Source organism: Molossus molossus, unplaced genomic scaffold (genome assembly GCF_014108415.1).
Source record: "Molossus molossus isolate mMolMol1 unplaced genomic scaffold, mMolMol1.p scaffold_m16_p_7, whole genome shotgun sequence".
Taxonomy (NCBI): Eukaryota; Metazoa; Chordata; class Mammalia; order Chiroptera; family Molossidae; genus Molossus; species Molossus molossus.
The window spans coordinates 58,636,264-58,658,617 of NW_023425401.1; the positions used below are offsets into that span (position 1 = coordinate 58,636,264).

The following is a 22,354-nucleotide window of genomic DNA, read 5'->3' on the forward strand; positions in this document are numbered from 1 at the left end:
ATCATTCAAACGACCTTAAAACGTAATATTCCCAATATACTGGCCATAAAAATTGAGCCCTAGAGAGGTCAAATAAGTAGTTAGTAAGTGAAAGAAGCTTCATACCCTGGCTTAAACACAGGACATATTGAATAACCTGTTCAATGAATACTAAAGTCAAACAGAAAAATTCACAAACAAAATATTCACTTTAGTTTGACAGTAAGAAAATAAAGTTTTATGCTACCATAGAAACTCCATAGGAACTCACTACACATAAATCCATGTCCTAAAACTATATAAAGAACACTATTATTTAGTAATGGCAAACACACAAGAAATTTGGATTTTTTCTTAAGTAGTGTTTGCTTCTACATCATGGCTTCTCACACTATGGTGAAGAGCAGTGTCAGTTTTGTTTGTAAATTTTTAATCCACTGTGGGATGACAGAAAAATATCAAGGCAATGCCATATAATAGTTTCTAACTGTGGACTCTCGTTTTCTATAATTATTTCATCACAGACTAGGAAAACAGTTGGTAGAAAGGCTCTAGTCTATGTTTCACAGTTTTCTTAGCAATGATCACTATTTACAAATGAGAATGCAATTTAAAATTTTCTATCCCAGAAGGTAAGTTGCTGGAAGTCTTAATGAGTCAATGTGAAAGTAAAAAGAGTTGTTAAACCATACAAACATACAAATAACTCACCTGAATGGATAACCAAAAGTAGCTGTAACTGTTTTATTTTCAGGAACTTTAAGAGTAGGACAACTCACTAGAATTTCTGTTTTGCCCTTAAAACCTCCACAGGTGGCAAAAGCAAAGATAGAAGCAATCTACACAAAGTAAGACAAAAAAACAGGGGAGAGAAAAGGATTACTACACCCAAAATATGGGTCAATAATTAAAACCTTAAGCAATTATTAAAAACATGCTCACTAACATTCTAGAAATATATCACATTATAAAAAATATAGAAATTCTTAACTACAAATTTAAACATAGATGGTAGAAAACATTTAAAAATGTACTTGTGCCCTGACCAGGTGGCTCAGTTGGTTGGAGCATCATCCTGTACACCAAAAAGTTGTGGGTTTGATTCCCGATCAGGTCACATACCCAGGTTGTGGGTTTGATCTCATAAGGACATGTATGGGTGGCAACCAATCAATGTATCTCTCACATTGATGTTTCTCTCGCTCTCTTTCTCTCCCTTCCACTCTCTCCAAAGACCAATTTGAAAAATATCCTCTGGTGAGGATTAAAAAGATATATATTTAAAAAATTTAAAAAATTTACTTGCAACTCTCAACAAATGTGATTTTATTTTCTCACGAATATAATATAGAAATTAGCATACCAGTCCACAAAAATTTCATTTACTCAAGGTGTACCTATTAAATATTAGTACGAAATTCAGAGGCAGTCTTATTTATTAGTATCAAAATCAAAAGAAGTGAATTGGAGGTATTTTATTTGGAACCCAAGGGTAACTGTAAAGCCAAGAGATTGTATGCAAAAAAGAGATGCTATTTCATGAGTTTACAAGATCTCACTGTGGATATTCTAGGTATCAAAAAGTAGTTGGAAATTTGTTTTCCTTATTATGCCAAAAAAAAAAAAAAAAAAAAAAAAAAAGTAATGCTGCTCTCTCAAAGCTACCCATAACAGGAAAAAATTAAAAGTATCCTAAATGCTGACAGGGAACCAAATAAATTATAATTTATTCAAACAACAAAACATTAAGTGGTCAATAAAATGTTGGAGAGTATTTAATGATATAAGAAAATGTTCATTATATAAAAGTTTGTAAAAACAGTACATTGTGCGCATGTCTTGATCCATATATGCATTCACACACAACGAAACCCAGAAAAGTTATATATCAAAATTTTAACAGTGGTCATTTCTGAACAAAAGAGAAAAGATAATTCCTAAAAACTCAAAGCAGCAGGACCACTGTCTCCAATGTTGGCTTTGAGGATGCAGCTGCTATGAATTCTAGAGCCACAGAAGCTGATCCTTTTCAAGTCAGGTTCCCATTTGAAAACTCAACCTAGCCAATACCTGGATTTCAGCTTACAGAGGCCCTGAGCAGAAAAGCAAGGTGTTGAGGACATTTCCAATCTGAAGCTACCTTAATTCAAGTATAAAACTTAAGATTCCTTGGACCCCTGCTGCCACCACCTGGTCACACTTGGTCCCAAAAGATACTTGCTGCCAACAGCCAGGTGCTGACCAACCTGCATGTATGCAGGAGCCACTGGCACTCTTGACACCTGAACAACTTGCACAACATGGTTGGAGTTGAGCCCAACAGCCAGCCTGAGAACTGATCCCACATGAACAGGTAAAAAGCAATCAAGACCCAATTACAAGAAGAGAGCCTACATAATAGATACATTGAGACATTCCTAGACCATCCAGCACAAGAGCTCAAGGAGACTGCACCACTGGCTCCCACAGGACATTTATTTACTACATAAGGCCACCCCATAAAGATTGGGAGGCATAGTAGTTCTACCTAATACATAGAGGCCAACACAAGGAGACAGCTAAAATGTGGAGACATATAAACAACCAACAAATGAAAGAAAAGGAGGAATCTAAAAACAAAACAAAATGAAATGGAGGCAAGCAATTAATGAGATGATAGAATTCAAAGTAATGGTTATAAGGATGCTCAAGGAATTTAGTGAGAATTACAAGAAACTTAGGGGTAACTACAACAGTATAAAAAATGAATAGAAACCATGAACAAAAACCAGTCATAAACTAAGACTACCACATCTGACATCAAGAATACATGGGAAGGAATCAAAAGTGGATTGAATGAAGTGAAGGATCAAATCAGTGACTTGAATGGCAAGGTATGACCCAATTACAGCAGCAAAAAGAAAAAGGAATTAAAAAGCAGGAGAGTTTAAGGGAACTTTGGGACAATATAAAATGTAACAACATCCGTATCATAGGGGTATGAGAAAGAAGTGAGCAAGGAATAGAGAAGCTGTTTAAAAAAATGACAGAAAACTTCTCTAAACTGGTGAAGGAAAGGTCACAAATTCAGAAAGCACAAAGGGTCCCAATCAAGATGAACCATGAGAGACCAACACCAAGGCACATCATAATTAAAATGACAAATGTTAAAGACAAAAAAAGAATCTTAAAGGTAGCAAGAGACAGAAAGTTACCTACAAGAGTGTTCCCATTAGAATGTCAGCTGATTTCTTATCAGAAACACTTCAGGACATAAGGGACTGGTATGAAATATTCAAAGTAATGAAAAGCAAGGATCTGAATCCAAGACTACTCTATCCACCAAGACTATTATTTAAAATTGAAGGTGAGCCTGGTTGGAGTGGCTCCGTGGATTGAGCATTGTCCTACACGCTGAAAGGTCCCAGTTTGATTCCTGGTCAGGGCACATGTCCAGGTTGTGAGCTTGATTCCCAGTGGGGGCATGCAGGAGGTAGCTGATGGATGTTTCTCTCTCACATCAATGTTTCTATCTCTCTTTAAAAAAAAAATCAATAAAAACATTAAAAAAATATAAAATTGAAGGTGAAATAAAGGGCTTCCCAGACAAAAATAAAAAGACTAAAGGAGTACATTACCACCAAACCAGCATTGCAAGAAATGTTAAAGGGACTGCTTTAAAAATAAGAAAAAAAATCAAAGAAGAGAGGAAGATAGGTATAAAGATAAAATGGCAATAAATAAGTACCTATCAATAATAACCTTAGTGTAAACGGAATAAGTATTCCAATCAAAAGATAGAGGGTAACTGGGTAAGAAAAGATCACACACACACCTCATCTCAGAACAAATGATTCACACAGACTGAAAGTGAAAGGATGGGAAAAAATATTCCATGCAAAGGGAAATGAAAAAAAAAAAAAAAAAAAAAAAAGCTAGGGCCATAACAAGAGACAAAGAAGGTTACTACATAATACTAAAATGTTCCATCCAACAAGAAAACAGAACACTGGTGAACATACATGCACCTCATAAAGCACCTAAATAAATAAAAACTCTTAGTGGTTGTTAAGGAAGAGACTGACAGCAATATAATCATAGTAGAAGACTAACTCTCCACTGACTTCACTGGATATATCTTTCAGATAAAAAATGAACAAGGAAACAAAAGACCTTGAACTACACTCTAGATCAGAGGGATTTAATTGATACTTAGAGGACATATCATACCAAAATTGCAGAATATACATTCTTATCAAGAGTACATGGAACAGCCTCAAAAATAGACTACATTTTATGACACAAAATAAGTCTCTACAAAAATTCAAGAAAATTGTAATTATATCAAGGATCTTCTCAGATCACAGTGGCATGAAACTAGAAATCAACTACAATAAAAAAAACTCAAAACATTCAAGCTAAATACCATGTTATTAAACAATGAATGGGTTACCAATGAGATCAAGAAAGAAATGAAAATCTTCTCAGAAAAAAATGAAAATGAACACACAACCACCCAAAATCTATGGGACACAATTAAAAGAATTAGAAAGAGAAAAAGAAAAGCCAGGAGTAAGGACAAGGAAGGAAATAATAAAAAAACAGAGCAGAAATAAATGACATGAAGTCTGAAAAAAAAAAAAAAAAAAAAATCAATGAAACCAAGAGGTAGTTCTTTGAAAAGATAAACAAGATTGATAAATCTTTAACCAGACTTACCAAGAAACAGAGGACCAAAATAAATAAAATCAGAAATGAAATAGAAGTCACAACTGACATCACAGAAATAGAAAGGAGTGTAAGAAAACAGAATGAACAAACTATATGCCGACAAACTGGACAAAATGGACAAACTCTTAGAAATATAAAATCTTCCAAAACTCAATAGGAAGAATCAGAAAATCTGAATAGACTGATAACAACGAATAAAGTTAAAGCAGTAATCAAAACATTGCCAACAAACAAAAGTCCTGGACCAGATGGCATGCATCACAGGCAAAGACATTCAAAGAACTAACACCTATCCTTCTCAAACTATTCCAAAAAATTCAAGAGGAGGGAAGACTTCCAATCTCTTTTTACAAGGACCGCATGATCCTAATTACAAAACTAGAAAAAGACACCAGAAAGAAAGAAAATTACAGGCCAATATCCCTGCTAAACATAGGTACTAAAATCCTGAACAAAATATGATACATCAATACACTGAAAAGTTCATACACTATGACCAAGTGGGATTTAGTCCGGGGATACAAGGCTCATACAATTCACAAATCAATAAACGTGATACATTACATAAGTAAAATGAAGGATAAAAACCAAATGATCATATCAGTAGATATAGAGAAAGCATTTGACAAAATCCAGCACCCATTTATTATAAATACTCTCAGCTAAATGGGAATAGAGGAATCATACTCAACATAGTAAAGGCCATATGACAAATCTATAGCCAACATCATACTAAATGGGAAAAAACTGAAAGCATTTCCCTAAGATCAGAAATAAGACAGGAATGTTTGCTTTCACCACTCTTATTCAACATAGCACTCGAAGTCCTAGCCACAGTGATTAGAGAAGAAACAATAGAAGGCATCCAGACTGGAAAGGAGGATGTAAAACTGTCATTATTTGCAGATGGGATGATATTGTTCATAGAAAACCTTAAAATCTCCACCAAAAAACTGCCAGATTTAATAAATGAGTTAGGTAAAGTAGCAGGATACAAAATTAACAATCAGAAATCGACAGCATTTTTATACACCAATAATGAACTCTCAGAATGAGAAACTGAAAAACAATCCCATTTACCATTGTAACAACAACAATAAAAAGATATCTAGGAATAAACTTAACCAAGGAGGTAAAAGACCAGTACTCAGAAAACTATAGGACATTGAAAAAGAAATAGAGAAAGATACAAACAAGTGGAAACATATACCGTGTTCATGGACTGGATGAATTAACACCATTAAAATGTCCATACTATCCAAAGCAATTTGCAGATTCAACACAATCCCTATTAAAATACCAAGGCATATTTCACAGATCTTGAATAAATATTATAAAAATTTATATGGACCCATAAAAGACTCTGAAAGCCTCAGTAATCTTGAGAATAAAATACAAACTTAGAGGGATCACAGTATTGAATATCAAATTAAACCACAAAACTACTGTAATCAAAACATCCTGGTACTGGTACTAGAACAGGTATATAGACCAATGGAACAAAGCAGAGACTCCAGAAATTGACCCATACCATTATAGTCAATTAATATTTGACAAAAGAGATAAGGACATACAATGGAGTAAAGACAGTCTCTTCAATAAATAGTGTTCAGAAAATTAGACTGGTACATGCATAAAAATGAAAATAGACCACCAACTTACACCATACACAATAATAAACTCAAAATGGATAAAAGACTTAATTGTAAGTTGTGAAACCATAATAATCTTAGAAGAAAATAAAAGCAGCAAAGTTTCAGACATCTCATGTAGCAGAATTTTCACTGATATATTTCCTAGGCAAGAGAAAGAAAGGATAAAATAAACAAATTGAACTACATCAAACTAAAAAAGCTCCTGCAGAGCAAAAAAAACAGCATCAAAATGCAAAGGGAATCCACTGTATGGAAGAAAATAGTTGTCAATGATACACTGGATAAGGGGTTAATTTCCAAAATATATAAAGTACTAACACAACTCAACAAAAAGAAGACAAACAATCCAATTAAAAAATGGGCAGAGGACCTAAAGAGACAATTCTCCAAAGAGGACATACAAAGGACAAAAGACATGAAAAAATGCTCAACATCACTAATCATCAGTGATGCAAATTAAAATGACTGTGAGGTATTATTACCTCACACCTGCCAGAATGGCTACCATCAACAAATCAACAAGCAACAAATGCTGGTGAGTATGTGGAGAAAAGGGAATCTCAGTACACTGCTGGTGGGAATGCAGACTGGTGCAGCCACTATGGAAAATATTATGGAGTTTCCTCAAAAAATTAAAAATGGAACTGCCATTTGACCCAGTGATCCCACATCTGGGAATATATCCTAAGAATCCTGAAACACCAACCAGAGACAATATAGGCAACCCTATGTTCATAGTAGTGTAATTTACAATAGCTTAAGATCTGGAAACAGTCTAAGTGCCCATCAGTAGATGAGTGTATAAAAAAGCTGTGGTATATTTACACAATAGAATACTATGCAGCTGTAAAAAAGGATCTATTACCCTTTGCAATTGCATGGGCTTAGAGATTATTATGCTAAGCAAAATAAGCCAGTTTGAGACAGACAAGTATCACATGATCTCACTTATATGTGGAATCTAATGAACATAATATCCTGATGAATAAAACACATCCAAAGGAATGGATGCATGGAACAAAATAATAGATCTCAAAGGGGAGGAGGGTGGAGGGGACAGGAAGAGATTAACCAAAGAACATATATGCATATATACGTAGTTCATGGACACACACAATAGTGTGGTGAAGGCCTGGGGTGGAGTGGTAGCTGGGTGGAGGGGGGCAAAGTGGAGAAAAATGGGGACATTTGTAATACTGTCAACAACAACAAAGATAATTCCTTTTTCTATTTATATCTTCTAAATTTTCTACAAAATAAAACACACAAAAAGCCCATATATAGTGTAATGACCAAGATAGCTCTATTTAAAAATGTATTTGGAATCAGATCACTTCTTACCACTACCATCACAACATTCTGTTCTAAACCACCATTACCTCTTGCCTGAATTATACACTGACAGCCTTCTAAATTGATCCTCTTGCTTCTGTCCTTGCCCCTGCTTCAGTCTATTATCAACATATCAGTCAGGGTCCTCTTTTAAAAATATAAGGTCGATAATTTTATCCTCTGCTCAAAACTGAGTGCTCTCTGAATAAAAACCAAAGTTCATATAATAGTCTACAAGATCCACCCTCCCTTAATATTTCTGACCTCATGTTGCTACTTTTCCCCTGCCAAATCTCTTTTCACAAAATGGTCTCCTTGCTATTCCTTAGAGACATGGGATAAACTTCTCCTTTAGAGCCTTTGTAATGGCTATTCACTCTGCCTGGAATAAAGCAGTCCATCTTTATCTGTGGTTTCAGTTACCTGCAGTTACCTGTGGCTAAATGGAAAATTCCAGAAATAAACTTTAAGTTTTAAATTGCATGACATTCTGAATATTGTGATGAAATCTCACACATCCATTCTACCTGGGATGTGAATCATCCCCTCTGTTCAGGGAATCCTCACTGTATCTGCTACCTATCCATTAGTTACCTATTAGCCTTTCTGGTTATCATGTCCTGATATCGCAGTGACCATGTTCAAGTAATCCTTATTTTACTTAATAATGGCCCCAAGAGCGGTGATGCTGGCAATTTGAATATGTCAAAGAGAAGCCTTAAAGTACTTGTTACATACATTCTGAAGATCAACAGTAGCCTAAGATTATATCACAGTGCCTGTGTCATTCATCTGACTTCATCTCATCACGTACACATTTCATAATCTCACATCATTACCAGAAAAGAGTGAGTACAGTACAATAATACATTTGGAGAGAGACCATACTCACATAACTTTTATTTTAGTATATTGTTATAATTATTCTATTTTATTATTGTTGTTGTTAAACTCTTACTGTGCCTAATTTATAAATTAAACTCTATCATAGGTACGTACATATAAGAAAAAACATACTACAGGTATATAGAAAGTTCGATACCATCTGTACTTTTAGGCATCCCAGTGGGGGTCTTGGACCATATTCCCTGCAGAGAAGGGGGGGCTATGGTATCTGGTTCACTTCCTACTTCACAGCTCCCTGTTACAATATGACCTAATCAAAGAGGCCTTTCCCTAACCATGCTATACTAAATAAGTGTCCCCAATTCCACACACTACCTATTGCCTTTATGTTGCACTTTTTTTTTCCCATTGTAACTACCACTGCCTGACAGTACATAAGATTGTCTGTTTTTCCCTAGAATGTAAAATCAAAGATGACAGGAATTTTGTTTTGCTCAAGGTCACACATATCCATAAATAAATTCAGCGCAGGTCTGATATACTGTTGAATGGTGGTATAATGCTTTCCATGGATCCAGGGCCTTGAATCTAGCCATAATCAGGACCATAACTACCAAGGGATTCCCCCCCCTCCCCCTGCCCAAGAATAAATATAAGACACAGAATCTAGTTATAGGTATAAAGAGTCTGAGGTAATGTCCAGAACACAGTTTGGAGTCTTCAGTTAAGAGTTAATAGGTAGAGAGGCCCACACCAAGACACATCATCATCAAAATGCAAAAGGTTCAAGACAAAGAGAGAATCTTAAAAGCAGCAAGAGAAAGGCAGCTAGTTACCTATAAGGGAGTTCCCATTAGGCTGTTAGCTGATTTCTCAAAAGAAACTTTGCAGGCCAGAAGGGAGTGGCAAGAAATATTCAGAGTGATGAAAAGCAACAACCTACAACCAAGATTACTCTATCCTGCAAAGCTGTCATTTAGAATCGATGGACATATAAAAACTTTCCCAGACAAGAAAAAGTTAGAGGAGTTCATCACCACCAAACCGTTATTATATGAAATGATGAAGGGTCTTTTTGAAGAAAAAGATAAAATATATGTACAAACAAAATGGCAATGAATACATATCTATCAACAATGGAATCTACAAACAAAATGAACAGGTAGAACAGAAACATTCTCATAGATACAGAGAACATTTTGTTGGTTGCCAGCTGGGAGGGGGTTGGGGGAATGGGTGAAAAAGGTGAAGGGATTAAGAAGTACAAATTCATTGCTAGACTGACAAACCTCAAAGGGAAAAGGGTTGGGGGGGGGGGAGAAATAAACCAAAGAACTTATATGCATAACCAATGGACACAGACAATAGTGTGGGAAAAGGCAGGATGCGGGCAGGAGTGGGGAGGAGGGGGTCAATGGGGGAAAAATGTGGAACATCTGTAATACATTTTACATCCAACAATAAAGATTAAAAAAAGAAAAAAAGAGTTAATAGGTAGAGAAGAACAAATACTCTCTAGCATAAATACAGAGTGAAAACAGGCCAGGAAATAAGTCTTGGACATGTATCCACATTTAGGGTTAGAAAAAAGAAATGGAACTAAAAATTGAACCAATGGAACAAGAGAGGCCAGAAATAGACTTCTGTGTACAGATAAATTATTTCTAGGCCCTGGCTGGGTGCCTCAGTTGGGTGGAGTCCTGTACACCAAAAGGCTGCAGGTTCAATCCCAGTCCAGGAGCTAATGGGAGGCAACCAATCAATGTTTATCTTGCACATTAATGTTTCTCTCCTCCACCTTCCCCTCTCTAAAATCAATAAACATATCCTCGGGGGAGGATTTAAAAAAATTATATCTATAACAGAGCTGGCACTGAGGATCAGCAAGGAAAGGAGTGTGCTGGTTTTAAAGATATGTCCACAAACTTTTGATACTCCTCCCCCCAAGAGGTGAAGATTAATTCCCCCCTCATTAAGTGTGGACTAGACATAGTGACTTGCTTCTAGTGAACAGAATATGGTAGAAGGAATAGGATGCCCTTTCTGACAGTAGGTAATAAAGAGGCTACATCTTCTATCTTCTTTTCTCACTCTCTTGAGCCACTGGTTCTGGAGGAAGCCAGCTGCCATGTTGGGAGGATACTCAGGCAACTTAGAGAGACTCATTTGGTGAAGAACCCATTACTACCAGGAACCATGTGAGTGATCTTAAAAGTGTAATGGTTGAGGATCATCAATAGCCCTGTGAGTGAGCTGGAGGGCTTGAGATGACTGCAACCCCAGACAACAGCTTGACTGCAACCTCATAGGTGACAGTGAGCCAGAACCACTCAGCTATGCTGCTCCCATATTCCTGACCCACAGAAACGTCTATTATTTTAAATGCTAAGCATGAGGTAATTTTTTATATAGCAATATATAATTAATACAAGAAAGAACTATTAGATAAACGATCCAGATGGGCTAAATATTTAAATGCATCAAGTGATAATGTATAAACTATCTTAAAAAATTTTAAAGATAATATAAAAAAAAAATCTGTGACCATAGAAGAAATCTCTTAAGATTGTTTTTAAAAACCACTAACTATGGTTACAGCTTGTTAAATTCAACTACAGAAAGAATTTTTAAAATCAAAAGCCTCTGAATGTAAAACAAGCTACGAACTAGGTGAAAATATTTACAATAATGTCACAAAGAATTAGTGTCTTCTGCCCTGGCCGGTTTGGCTCAGCGGTTAGAGCGTTGGCCTGCGGTCCGGAGAGACCCGGGTTCGGTTCCCGCTAAGGGCATGTACTTCGGTTGCAGTTTGTCCCCGGCCCTGGTTGGTCGTGCGGGTGGCAGCCACTCGATGTGTCCCTTCACGTCGATGTTTCTCTCTCTCTCCCTTCCTCTCTCTCCCTCCCACTCTATCTGTACAAAAAATGGAAAAATATCCTCGGGTGAGGATAAAAAAAAAAAAAAAAAAAAGAATTAGTGTCTTCTAATATATAGATTTAAGAAAAACTCTTGCTCATGTGTACTACAGGACACGCACAAGAATTTTCACAGTGACTTTATAATATCAAAATGTGGGGAGGGGGAGGCAACAGAAAAATGAATATGGTAGTGTATACTTACAATGGGAAGTTATATTGCAATGAAGACATACAAACTATAGCTACTCACATAAACATGGATAAGCCATAGAAACCTAATGTTGAGGGGGAAAAAGTTGCCTAAGACTACCTAGAGTACAATGCCACTCTTTTTAAAGCTCTGTTTACACCCGGCTGGTGTGGGTCAGTGGTTGAGTATTGACCAATACACCAAGAGGTTGCTGGTTCGATTCCTGGTCAGGGCACATGCTCAGGTTGTGGGCCAAATCCCCAGTGGGGGGGCATGCAGGAGGCAGCCAATGATATTCTCTCTCATGGATGTTTCTATATCTCCCTCTCCCTTTATCTGTCTCTAAAATCAATAAAGAAAAAGAAAAATTAAAAGCTCTGTTTACTTGTCCTCATCATGCTTCCCCCTTTTTTTGTTCAGGCTCTCATTATAGTTCACTGGGAATAACCAGTTCCATTTATTTCTCTGCCCACCATATCCGTATTAGAAACATGGAAGACCCCCTCACTAATTTGGAGATTTGTAACTTTAGAGTTAATATTACAGCCTGGTTCTCTAGAACACTACTCTCTAAAATAGACTATAGTACTCAAATGGTGTACAGGAAGAAAATATTTTACCTTCTATTTATAGCTACTTTTAGACATACAAGGAATCAAAGCTTTATTAACATTAATATACCATTCTAGGCTTGTATGTCAGACAGTCAAGTGTTAGTACAGTATGCTGGGTGCTGTGAAGGTATGGGGAATCCCATACCATGGAAGGACAGACAGTGATACTTTCACCTTTAGTATTCATGTATTACAATGTGAATGTACCTGGCCAAGTGATTTTATGGAATAGGTTTCTAGTTTTAACCAAACCTTCACAGAATGGACAGGTGACTTAAAAATATATTCAGAAACTAAACTGATATAGAAAAACTCATGTCCAAAAGAGAAAATAGAAGAATTAACACCTTATGTGAGTTATATTCATCAGCCACATTACATGGTAAAAATAGATTTCACTTAATCAGATAACATCAAGGTGCCCCCCCACTTGCCAAAAAAGTCAGGTAAGTATCTGAAGTAAAGATGAAAAAATATGAACAAAATTTGCCCTGAGTGTGTCATGTGCCTTAAGATACTCACATGGTAAAATATGCATCTAAGTTATAGATGCATATTGGGGCTCTGTGTGTAAAATTTTACACTGATAGGGACTCATGATTAAAAAAAGGAAAATTTGATGATTCCTAGTATTTTCATTTTTTTTCTTTACTGATTTTTTAGAGACAGAGGAAGGGAGAGGGAGAGAGAGATAGAAACATCAATTGGCCACCTCCTGCATGCCCCCCCCACTGGGGATCGGGCCCACAACCTGAGCATGTGCCCTGACCAGGAACTGAACCAGCGACCTCCTAGTGCATGTCCATGATGCTCAACCACTGAACCACACAGGCGACTATTACTTGTATTTTCAATGAGTTATTTATCCTATAGACAGAGCCCTGATGCTTGCACCTATTCCTAGACCTTGATCTACACACTAAGGGCTCTACTGGGGATTACTGGTACTCATCTAATTTATGCATGTTTTTTATATGTTTCTAGTTGCAGGGTCCTCACTGCTATTTGGTTTCATCATTAATCTGATATCAACTACTTAAATTTCTTTGTGTCCAAGGATTAGTTTAGGAAAATGGTATTATAGGATAGTTTAGGAAAATGAAATGTACACTTGAATCTCCAGAAATAGATCTAAAAGTATATAGTGTATAAATGTTTATGTGCAAAACCAAATTCACTAAATGAAATCATCACTTAGTATTTAAAATGTTTTCATTGATTTTTTTTTTTCTTTAGAGAGAGAGGGGGAGGGAGAGAGCGATAGAAACATCAATATGAGAGAGAAACATCCATAGACCGCTTCCTGCACATCTCCCACTGGGGATCGAGCCAGCAACCGGGCATGTGTCCTAACCAGGAATCGAACTGGGACATCTCAGTCCATGGTAGGATGCTCAATCCACTGAGCCACACTAGCTGGGCTGTTAACTCTTAATTATTTATTATATGTTGAAAACATCTGTATGTCACCTTTATTCTTTTTCTTTTTCTTGTGGTACGTGCCCCTAGCGGAAACCGAACCCGGGACTCTCTGGTCCGCAGGCCGACAGCAACCGCTGAGCCAAACTGGCTAGGGCCCACCTTTATTCTTAAACAATTGTAAAGCTGAGTATGACCCTAGAAATCTCTGGGGAAACCTAAATATATTTATTTTAAAATCATTTCAGACTACTCTATTATTTTTATGTCTTTTGGAGTGAATCAATATCCTGACTGTTCAGCTGGCTGGCTGTCTTGAAGTGAGTCTGCTGTCACTTCACAGAAAGCTGATATTTGTTGCCACTGATATAATTTGAGCTTTTAAATGAAAGTAAATTTCTTTCACTTGTTTTAGAATTTTTGAGGTAGGCTCAACTTGAGAGTTTATTATTTCCCCCTTTCCTACCCGTCTAGTGCTTTCACAGTCATTTCCCTGTCTGGTGGCTTTATGGTTGTTTCTACCTGGCCTTCTGAGTCTGCCAGCCCACAAACAGCACCTTAGGATGGGGTCCCCAAACTACCAACATATAAAAATATTTGAGTTATCACAAATCCATACTTCAAGCTGGCAGGTCTTAGTTGACGGCTTTCTCTCCTTCTACCTCTTCAAGTACTCAACTTTACGTAAGTCATAAATCCAGATAATAGGTTGAAACTGCTTTCCAGATTTATTTCCGAGAGCTAGAAACAGTCCTTCTCCCACCCACATTTTCTGTTCCATTCCTGGTCCCTTATGGTGTTTACCTTGTATGACAACAGCAATTCTCAATGTGTGGTCTGTGGACCCCTGGAAATACCCAAGACTCTTCAAGGGAGTCCATGAGGTCAAAAATATTTTCATTATATTACTAAGAAATTATCTGCCTTTGACACTGCATTGAAATTTGCACTGATTTAAGCAGAGGCACTGGTGGGTGAAACTGCTGGGCTTTGGTAATAATTAGCAATAACATCAAACTGTGTTATATACTTACAGTTTAAAAAAAAGCCAGTTTCATTTACAAATGCTTTTGATGAAGCAGTAAAAATTATTATTTTATAAAATCCTGTCACTGAGTCTTCTTTATATTCTGTGATGAAACAGGATGCACAAATAAAGACTTTCACTGCATACCAAAACATAATGGTGGTCGCCAGGGAAAGCATTCCAACAACTGAATTGTATGCTGAACTAGTGGCTTTCTTCCTGAAACACCATTTTTACTTAAAAGAGTAAATTACAGACAAAATATAGTTATTCAGACTTAGATATTTGGCAGATATTTTTCTCAAAAACAAATAAAGTGAGATTTTCACTTTGAGGCAAACAGGCAGGATTTGTTGTCATTGATATTACTCAGGTTTTCAAGTGACTTATTAGTTATTTTAAAATAAAAAATGTTTTTTAAAATATATCAGCTTAAATTTCTAATTTGATAGATACAACCCATATAAACAAAAGTTCCTTCAGGTCAACAATATATATATATTTTTTTTAATCCTCATCCAAGGACATTTTTCCATTTTTTGTACAGAGTGGGAGGGAGAGAGAGGAAGAGAGAGAGAGAGGGAAACATCGATGTGAAAGGGACACATCGAGTGGCTGCCACCCGCACAACCAACCAGGGCCGGGGACAAACTGCAACCGAGGTACATGCCCTTAGCGGGAACCGAACCCGGGTCTCTCCGGACCGCAGGCCGACGCTCTAACCGCTGAGCCAAACCGGCCAGGGCCAGGTCAACAATATTTAAGAGCATAAAGGAGTTCTGAGATCAGTGTTTGAGAATCACTGTATAAGAGCATCACTCTGTTATTGTAATTTCCCCTTCTATATTTTATCAGAGATTGCTATTTGTATGTGTGGGGGTGAGCATGGATGTGTTTGTGTGTTCTGAAAGCACTGACAACACATACATTTTGTCTATGAAAATTACAACTGATCTACTCCATGAGAGATACTGAGAGGGTTCCAGGTAGGAAAACACAGAGCGAAGGCATTGGGTGGGGGTGGGGGGTTAGTAAGTAATTCTATTAACAAGTTTTAAGTGTGTGGAGTACTGGTGGGTGCAAAATGCAATTTGAAATCTCCTTTCTCTTTCTATAATGGGGTGTGTGTAGAAAACAAATAGTATGATTAAAAGAAAGATAAGTTTCCTAAAAAGTAGTTTGTGTTGCCCTGGCCAGTTTGGTTTAGTGGTTGGAGCGTCAGCCTGCGAATCAGAGTCCTGGATTCGGTTCCCACTAAGGGCACATACCAAAAGAAAAGTAGTTTGTGTTAGAGACTTATAGCTTAAAAATGTAAAAGTTAAGTAAATGGATGAGACAAACATCAGTCTATATATGCCCCTCCCCCTACAATGCAATACAGTTTATATTTTTTGGGTGCTTATTTGTGCCATATTGTAAACCACAAAATTAAGATAAAACATGTGGTCCCTGTTCACAAAAATCTTATAGTTTACTTGGGATAACTAAACTTTAAATATTTTATATAAACTATCATGAATTTCTGAAAGTTTCTGGTTTAAAGAAATTGATATATGTAATGCTCAAAGGGTTACAGGCTTTCTTATGGTTTTTTCACACTAATTTTCCTGGATAATAATTTATGCCAAAGTAATGGTTTTAAAGGCAAAGTATAAAATCAGGAAAAACTTCAAACTTGATAAATGAATCAAGGAGACTACATGTTTTAACTATTTTTTTGTTTGTTTTTATCCTCACCCGAGGACATTTTTCCATTTTTTTGTTCAGATAGAGTGGGAGGGAGACAGAGGAAGAAAGAGAGAGCGAGAAACACTGATGTGGAAGGGACACATCGAGTGGCTGCCTCCCGCATGACCCAACCAAGGCCAGGGACAAACTGCAATCGAGGTACATGCCCTTAGCAGGAACCGATCCAAGGTCTCTCTGGACTTCAGGCTGAAGCTCTAACCGCTGAGCCAAACAGGCCAGGGCTTAACCCTTAAGAACATAAACATGCATATATAACAAACAAGAAAACAATTACTTCAGATACCTTACATTTTTGTTTTTTAAGCTTGAAATTTTTGGTAATCTTTTCAATCATTTATTAAAAGACCAATTAGAAACACAAAGATAAATTATCAAAATGACTAAAGAACAGACTGTTAACAAGAGTCCTGGATATAGTAATGAGCATGGGATATTGAGTAAATTACTTAATTTCTCTAAACTTCAGTAAAATGGGGGTAACAACCTCAAAGGTTGCCAGAGGATTAAATGAGAAAATACAGGTAAAGTCCTAGCACACATATTGTGCTCAATAAGTAACTCATTAATAGTTAGAATAGCCTTGTCCGGTTTGGCTCGGTCTGTGGTCCAGAGTGACTTGGGTTCGGTTCCCGCTAAGGACGCATCCCTCGGTTGCAGTTTGTCCCGGGCCCTGGTTGGTCGTGCGGGTGAGCAGCCCACTCCATGTGTCCCTTTCACATCGATGTTTCTCTCTCTCTCTTCCTCTCACTCCCTCCTACTCTCACTGAACAAAAATGGAAAAATGTCCTCAGGTGAGGATAAAAAAAAAAAAAAAAAAGAATAAAGTTGAACAGCACTGATAAAAATATTTAGAGCCCTGAGCAGTGGTTAGAGCTTCAGCCCACGGATAGAAGAGTCCCAGGTTCAGTTCCCTTGAAGGGCACGTACCTTGGTTGCAGTTCATCACCGGCCTGCTTGGGGCCATGTGGGTGGCAACCATTTGATGCGTCTCTCTCACATTGATGTTTCTCTCTCTCGCTTCCCCCTTCTCTCCCTCCCACTCTGTCTGAAGATAAATGCAAAAAAAAGGTGTCCTCGGGTGTGGATAAAAAAAAATATTCAGAGATAATTCATAATTCTAAAATTCAAGTTAATTAGTCTGTAATTCATTATATACTCCCCAAACATTCTCTCTTCTATTATTTATTTTGTGAGTAGAATTAGAAAAGCATATTACTTGGATTCCTTAAGGGCTAAAAACATTTGTCTACCCTATGCAAGACAGCAGCAAGTCCAAAAGACAGTGTTTAATATTAAAAGGAGATAATATGATTTTAATGAAAAATTTTGATCTAAATAGTAGGGATAACTGACTATAAAGAACCAAATTAAAATTTACCAGAGAAATATTAAGTACCTTAAAAAGCTTCTTTGATAAAATTAATCCTTGACTTTTACTTCCGTGTTTAACACCTAAACACAAGGTATACCTATTCTTTTTTTTTTTTTTTAATCCTCACCCGAGGACATTTTTCCATTCTTTATTCAGACAGAGCGGGAGGTAGGGAGAGAGAGAGAAACATCAACGTGAAAGGAACATATCGAGTGGCTGCCACTGGCACAACGCAACCAGGGCCAGGGACAAACTGCAACTGAAGTACATGCCCCTAACAGGAACCGAACCCAGGTCTCTCTGGACCACAGGCTGACGCTCTAACCGCTGAGCCAAACCGGCCAGGGCAGTACCTACTCTTATCTAAGTTTTATATTGTCATATTGACAGGCTGCTCAAGGCAGGAAAACATGCTAGAAGACAATGGAAAAGCATACAATTTTATCACTTCTGAAATTTAAAATATCTAACAGTGAACAGTGATCTCAAGGACCAGGAGATATGTGTGTCAGTCTATACAGGGCTCAAGTCTATCTGCTGTCTGGGTCTTGTTTTTTAGAAATACAGCATCTCAGTCCTGGACAAACCAACTAAAAACTGTTCAAGCACATTATCATCATTCACATATTTATATATTAATCCAATCATTCCAACAGCTCTGTAAATGTTGATATTCCCATATAAATATAACAAAAATTCATCAACTTTTACTGAATTATACAGAGAACTAAGGCAATGCCATTGCCAGGCACTGTAACTAGGGGCCAGGAGTACATAAAAATTAAATAAATATGTAATATATATGTAAATTCTTTGTGCATGTGTGTGTGTGTGTGTGTATAAAATATGGTGGCTGCAGTTTATAAGCAAAGTGAAAATGCTTCTGCTTTAGCAATAGTATTTTTATTCTGTCAATAAATATTTACTGGGCATCTTGCCTTTACGTCTATGAGACATTCAGATTTGTAACCCACTGCAAAGTACATATTATCAGATTATAAATTAATTTAACATCATCTAGATCCCTGCTAGAGATAAACTGATTTGGGGAATTATTCTTGTAGTTATATGGATGGTAAACAGCCTTTGTCTAGATTTTAGATTTGTTTGTAAACTTATTTATTGACTATTTTAAGAGGTAACCCTCCAATACACCTCAATCAATACTGTATGAAACTTTAATAATTCATTTAAAACACATGTAAAAATTCCTACAATGGGCCTTTCTCCTCTAGAACCTTGTTTTATCATTCATTTCCCTCTTTGACTGTTTTTAATCTCCAACAATTCTATTCACAAGTCTCTTCTCTACAGTCCACAAACCCATTTAGTCTTTCCTATCTTTAAGATGGGTTACCACCAAATTTCTCCCCTTTTCACTCAAATAGTGGTTTATTCTCACTGTCTTCACTTTCTTACCATACATCTGTTCAGCCAACCACCATTCTGGTTGCTACCAATAGCCTTTTGATTACCAAAACCAAGAATGCATTTTCGTTAACCTTTCTATTGGTCAGTACTCTATTCTTAAAATCCTCTCTAATAGTGATGGCAAGATGTTTTTTTCTCTCCATCTTCCAAACCATTTCTTCTCTCTTTGCTAACAGATATGTCTGTTGAATCTCCAGCCCATATTTATCTTTTAAACCTAGATCCATATATATAAGTGCCTATATGATACATCTACTTATATGATCTAAAGAAATCACAAACTCAATACATCCAATATTTATTTTCCATCAGAATTTTGCTTCTTTTCCTTAGTGATCTATTTTGGATAACGGTAACACTACCAACCCAAGTCAGAAATATAGCAGTCATCTTAGGATCAGTCCTCCCTCTTCTTTATCTTCCAATATTCTGATTTTTAAATTTCTCCTTTCCATTAGGCCTTCATAATTTCTCAAGCAACAGGTCTCTCCTCCTTCAATTATGACCTTTCCAATGCCCTACACTGCTGATAAAATGAAAAATTCTAAAAGGCAAATCTAATCATATCATTCACTTGTTTAAAAAATCCTTGAATGAATAAACTACCCAAAATTCTGTACCCTGTACATACCCATTTCCTTAAGGAAAGGGTCCAGAGGGTTAAGAACCATTGGCAGATAGAAGAAACTCTACAAACTATCCTGTAAACCCTTTGAAACCTTTCAGAATCATCTCAAACCATATCCTCCCTCCCAGTCTATGTTCCAGCCAACCCCAAATACTTTAAGTTCTCAGATAGGGCTATGCTGCTTCAATTTTTCACACCACTGAACATAAGATTGCCTTTGCCTGGAAAGTCACTCCCCAGTGAACACATATTCATCCTTCAAGTGTTATTTCATCTATGAAATTCTCCCTGGTTCCTCTAAGCAACTGATTTCTCCTTCCTTTCACTTACTACATCTTGCCTATACCTTTAGGGTAGCATTTTTCATATTTGTTTTCATGGCTTTTTTTAATCCTCACCTGAGCATATGTTTTTATTGATTTTCATGTCTTTCTTAAAAGTTCATGAGGAAAAGACTATGTTTCATTCAGGTTTGTGTCCTAGTGCTTAGCACAGCACCTGTATATAATACATACTCAAATATTTGTTGAATAAACTTTCATTATACCATTAACAATGAATCTTTTCATAAAAAGTTCTGTGTAATAAGGTGTTCACACAAACGATAGTATTTCCTTAAAAAGCTTTAAAAAGGATATTGTTAAAAACTGTATCAGCTACAAACACTAATCAATTTACTGCTGTTTTGAAATGCTAAGAAAAAGGTTAAGTCTACATCTTTTAAAAAGACAAATAATATAAGCATAAAATATAAACTGCCTCTTTGTGTAAGTGAAAATTTAAATTATAAACTGCAATTCTCAATGAGATTAAATCTACTAGGAGGTATAAGACTTTCTTAACCATTATATTTGATTAACGTAATTAAATGTGATTTTTCTCCTGCATTTTAAAATTTTTATATAATCAGTTAATAATTTTCTTTATATTTAAATCTGAACCTAGGTTTACAGAACCCTATGTACATACATTTATGTGTCTTTTAAATAGATATTTTTGTGAAATCAGCACGATTTCAGTTTCCAGAAAACACCAAATGAAACTTTGGGGAAAAGGAAGGGTACTGGGTACAAGTAGGAAATCAGACCGCGTGCCCATTAGAGAATCTGAGTTTCTGTGTTACTTAAAAAAACATCCTGGGTAGGTTATCTAAAATAGAAAATCGAAAGTAATTACTCTTTACCAAATATAGGGTGCAAGAGTGAGATGTAAATTTTGCTCGCTGTAGAACAACTTGCCGCACACGCTGGACAGATGCCAGCTGCCTAATAATGCGAGCCTGGAAATCAGGACCAAGTGCGTCCAGGCCGTGAAGGCCGAGGGATACCGCAGTGCCGGCCGTGCTCACAACTCCTCCAAATAACTTGATCACAGTCAAGGTCGAAGTAGTAAGTCCCCTTCGATGTGAATGACTGAGTGTTCCCAGGAAAGCACTAAAAGCTGACTACAGGCTGTTGCTTGGAAATACTTAAACGTGATGGCGATTCCTAGCACGTTTAAGTGAATCGGACTGACAAGGTGCGTTCTGTTGAAAGACCTTTCCGCCCTCGCCCCACGTCTCCCGCTACCATCCCCGCCAGCTTTCTTGACCCAGTTTATTTTTATCCATTTTCAACTTGAAGCCAATCTTGAAAACAAATTGACAAGTGAGTGCTCGTCAAGTCAGTTCGACAAGGCACAACTGGCTTTCGGGGGAGCGGCCTCAAGTCGGCTCCGGAGGAGAAGCACGGGCCGGGCTTTTCCCAGGAGGCGCAGAGGCAGCGCCGGCGGGGGCGCCTCCCGCCGCCCGCCCGCCCGCCCGCCGGGTTTCGGTTAGACCTCAACAGGAAGTTTTCTCTTCCCTTGCGGGAAACAGGGAAACGCTTGCTCGGGGACACCCAGAGGTGAGCTTCAGTGTGCGAGGGAGGCGCCGCCCGGGACCCAGGCCGCCGAGAGTAGAGGTTCAACGCCGACCGCAGCGCTCCCCGCGCGGGCCCAGGCCGCGGCCTCTCGTGCCCTCCCCGCCCATTCCGCCCCGTCCCGGGGATGGCGGCGACTTCGGGGCGAGCCGCGCTGCGTCCCCACTCCCGAGGCTCCACGCCTCCTCACCGAGGGCGCCGGCCGGGGCGGAGCGGGAGCGGGAGCGGGAGCGGGTGCGGGCGTGGCGGCGCGAGTCCCGGCCTTGCCGGCGCGGGCTGCACTCACCCACTCGAGGATCTTGATGAAGCCGAGCGGCTCTTTGAGCGGGTTCAGGTTGAGCTGGAAGGAGGACATCCTCTGAGGGAAAGAGGGAGAGACTATCAGGACGGCGGGGCGGAGGAGGAGGGGGACCGACAAGACCAAGCAGTCCGGCGGCGAGGAAGGGCAGGCGGGCCGGGCGCCGGGAGGCGGGCCGGGAGGCCGCGGGGCGGGGCGGGGCGGGGCGGCGGCGGTTGAGCCGCTCCCCTAGACGCTGGGTCGGAGACTGACAGGAGCGGTGGCGATATGTGAGGGGTGGACAGGGGC

General features: G+C 38.1%; 1 protein-coding gene across 1 annotated transcript in view; it reads right to left on the minus strand.

Moving 5' to 3' along the window:
* The window catches only part of SYPL1 (synaptophysin like 1), a 28,957-nt gene extending 6,816 nt beyond the window's left edge, over positions 1 to 22,141 (minus strand). The window contains exons 1-2 of the mRNA XM_036246735.1: positions 22,055 to 22,141; positions 691 to 818 (exon numbers count right to left, since the gene is read on the minus strand). Of these exons, the coding sequence (XP_036102628.1) occupies positions 691 to 818; positions 22,055 to 22,123 (197 nt within the window). The 5' untranslated portion in view covers positions 22,124 to 22,141. The remainder of the gene's footprint in view (positions 1 to 690; positions 819 to 22,054) is intronic.
* Positions 22,142 to 22,354: the final 213 nt, after the last annotated feature.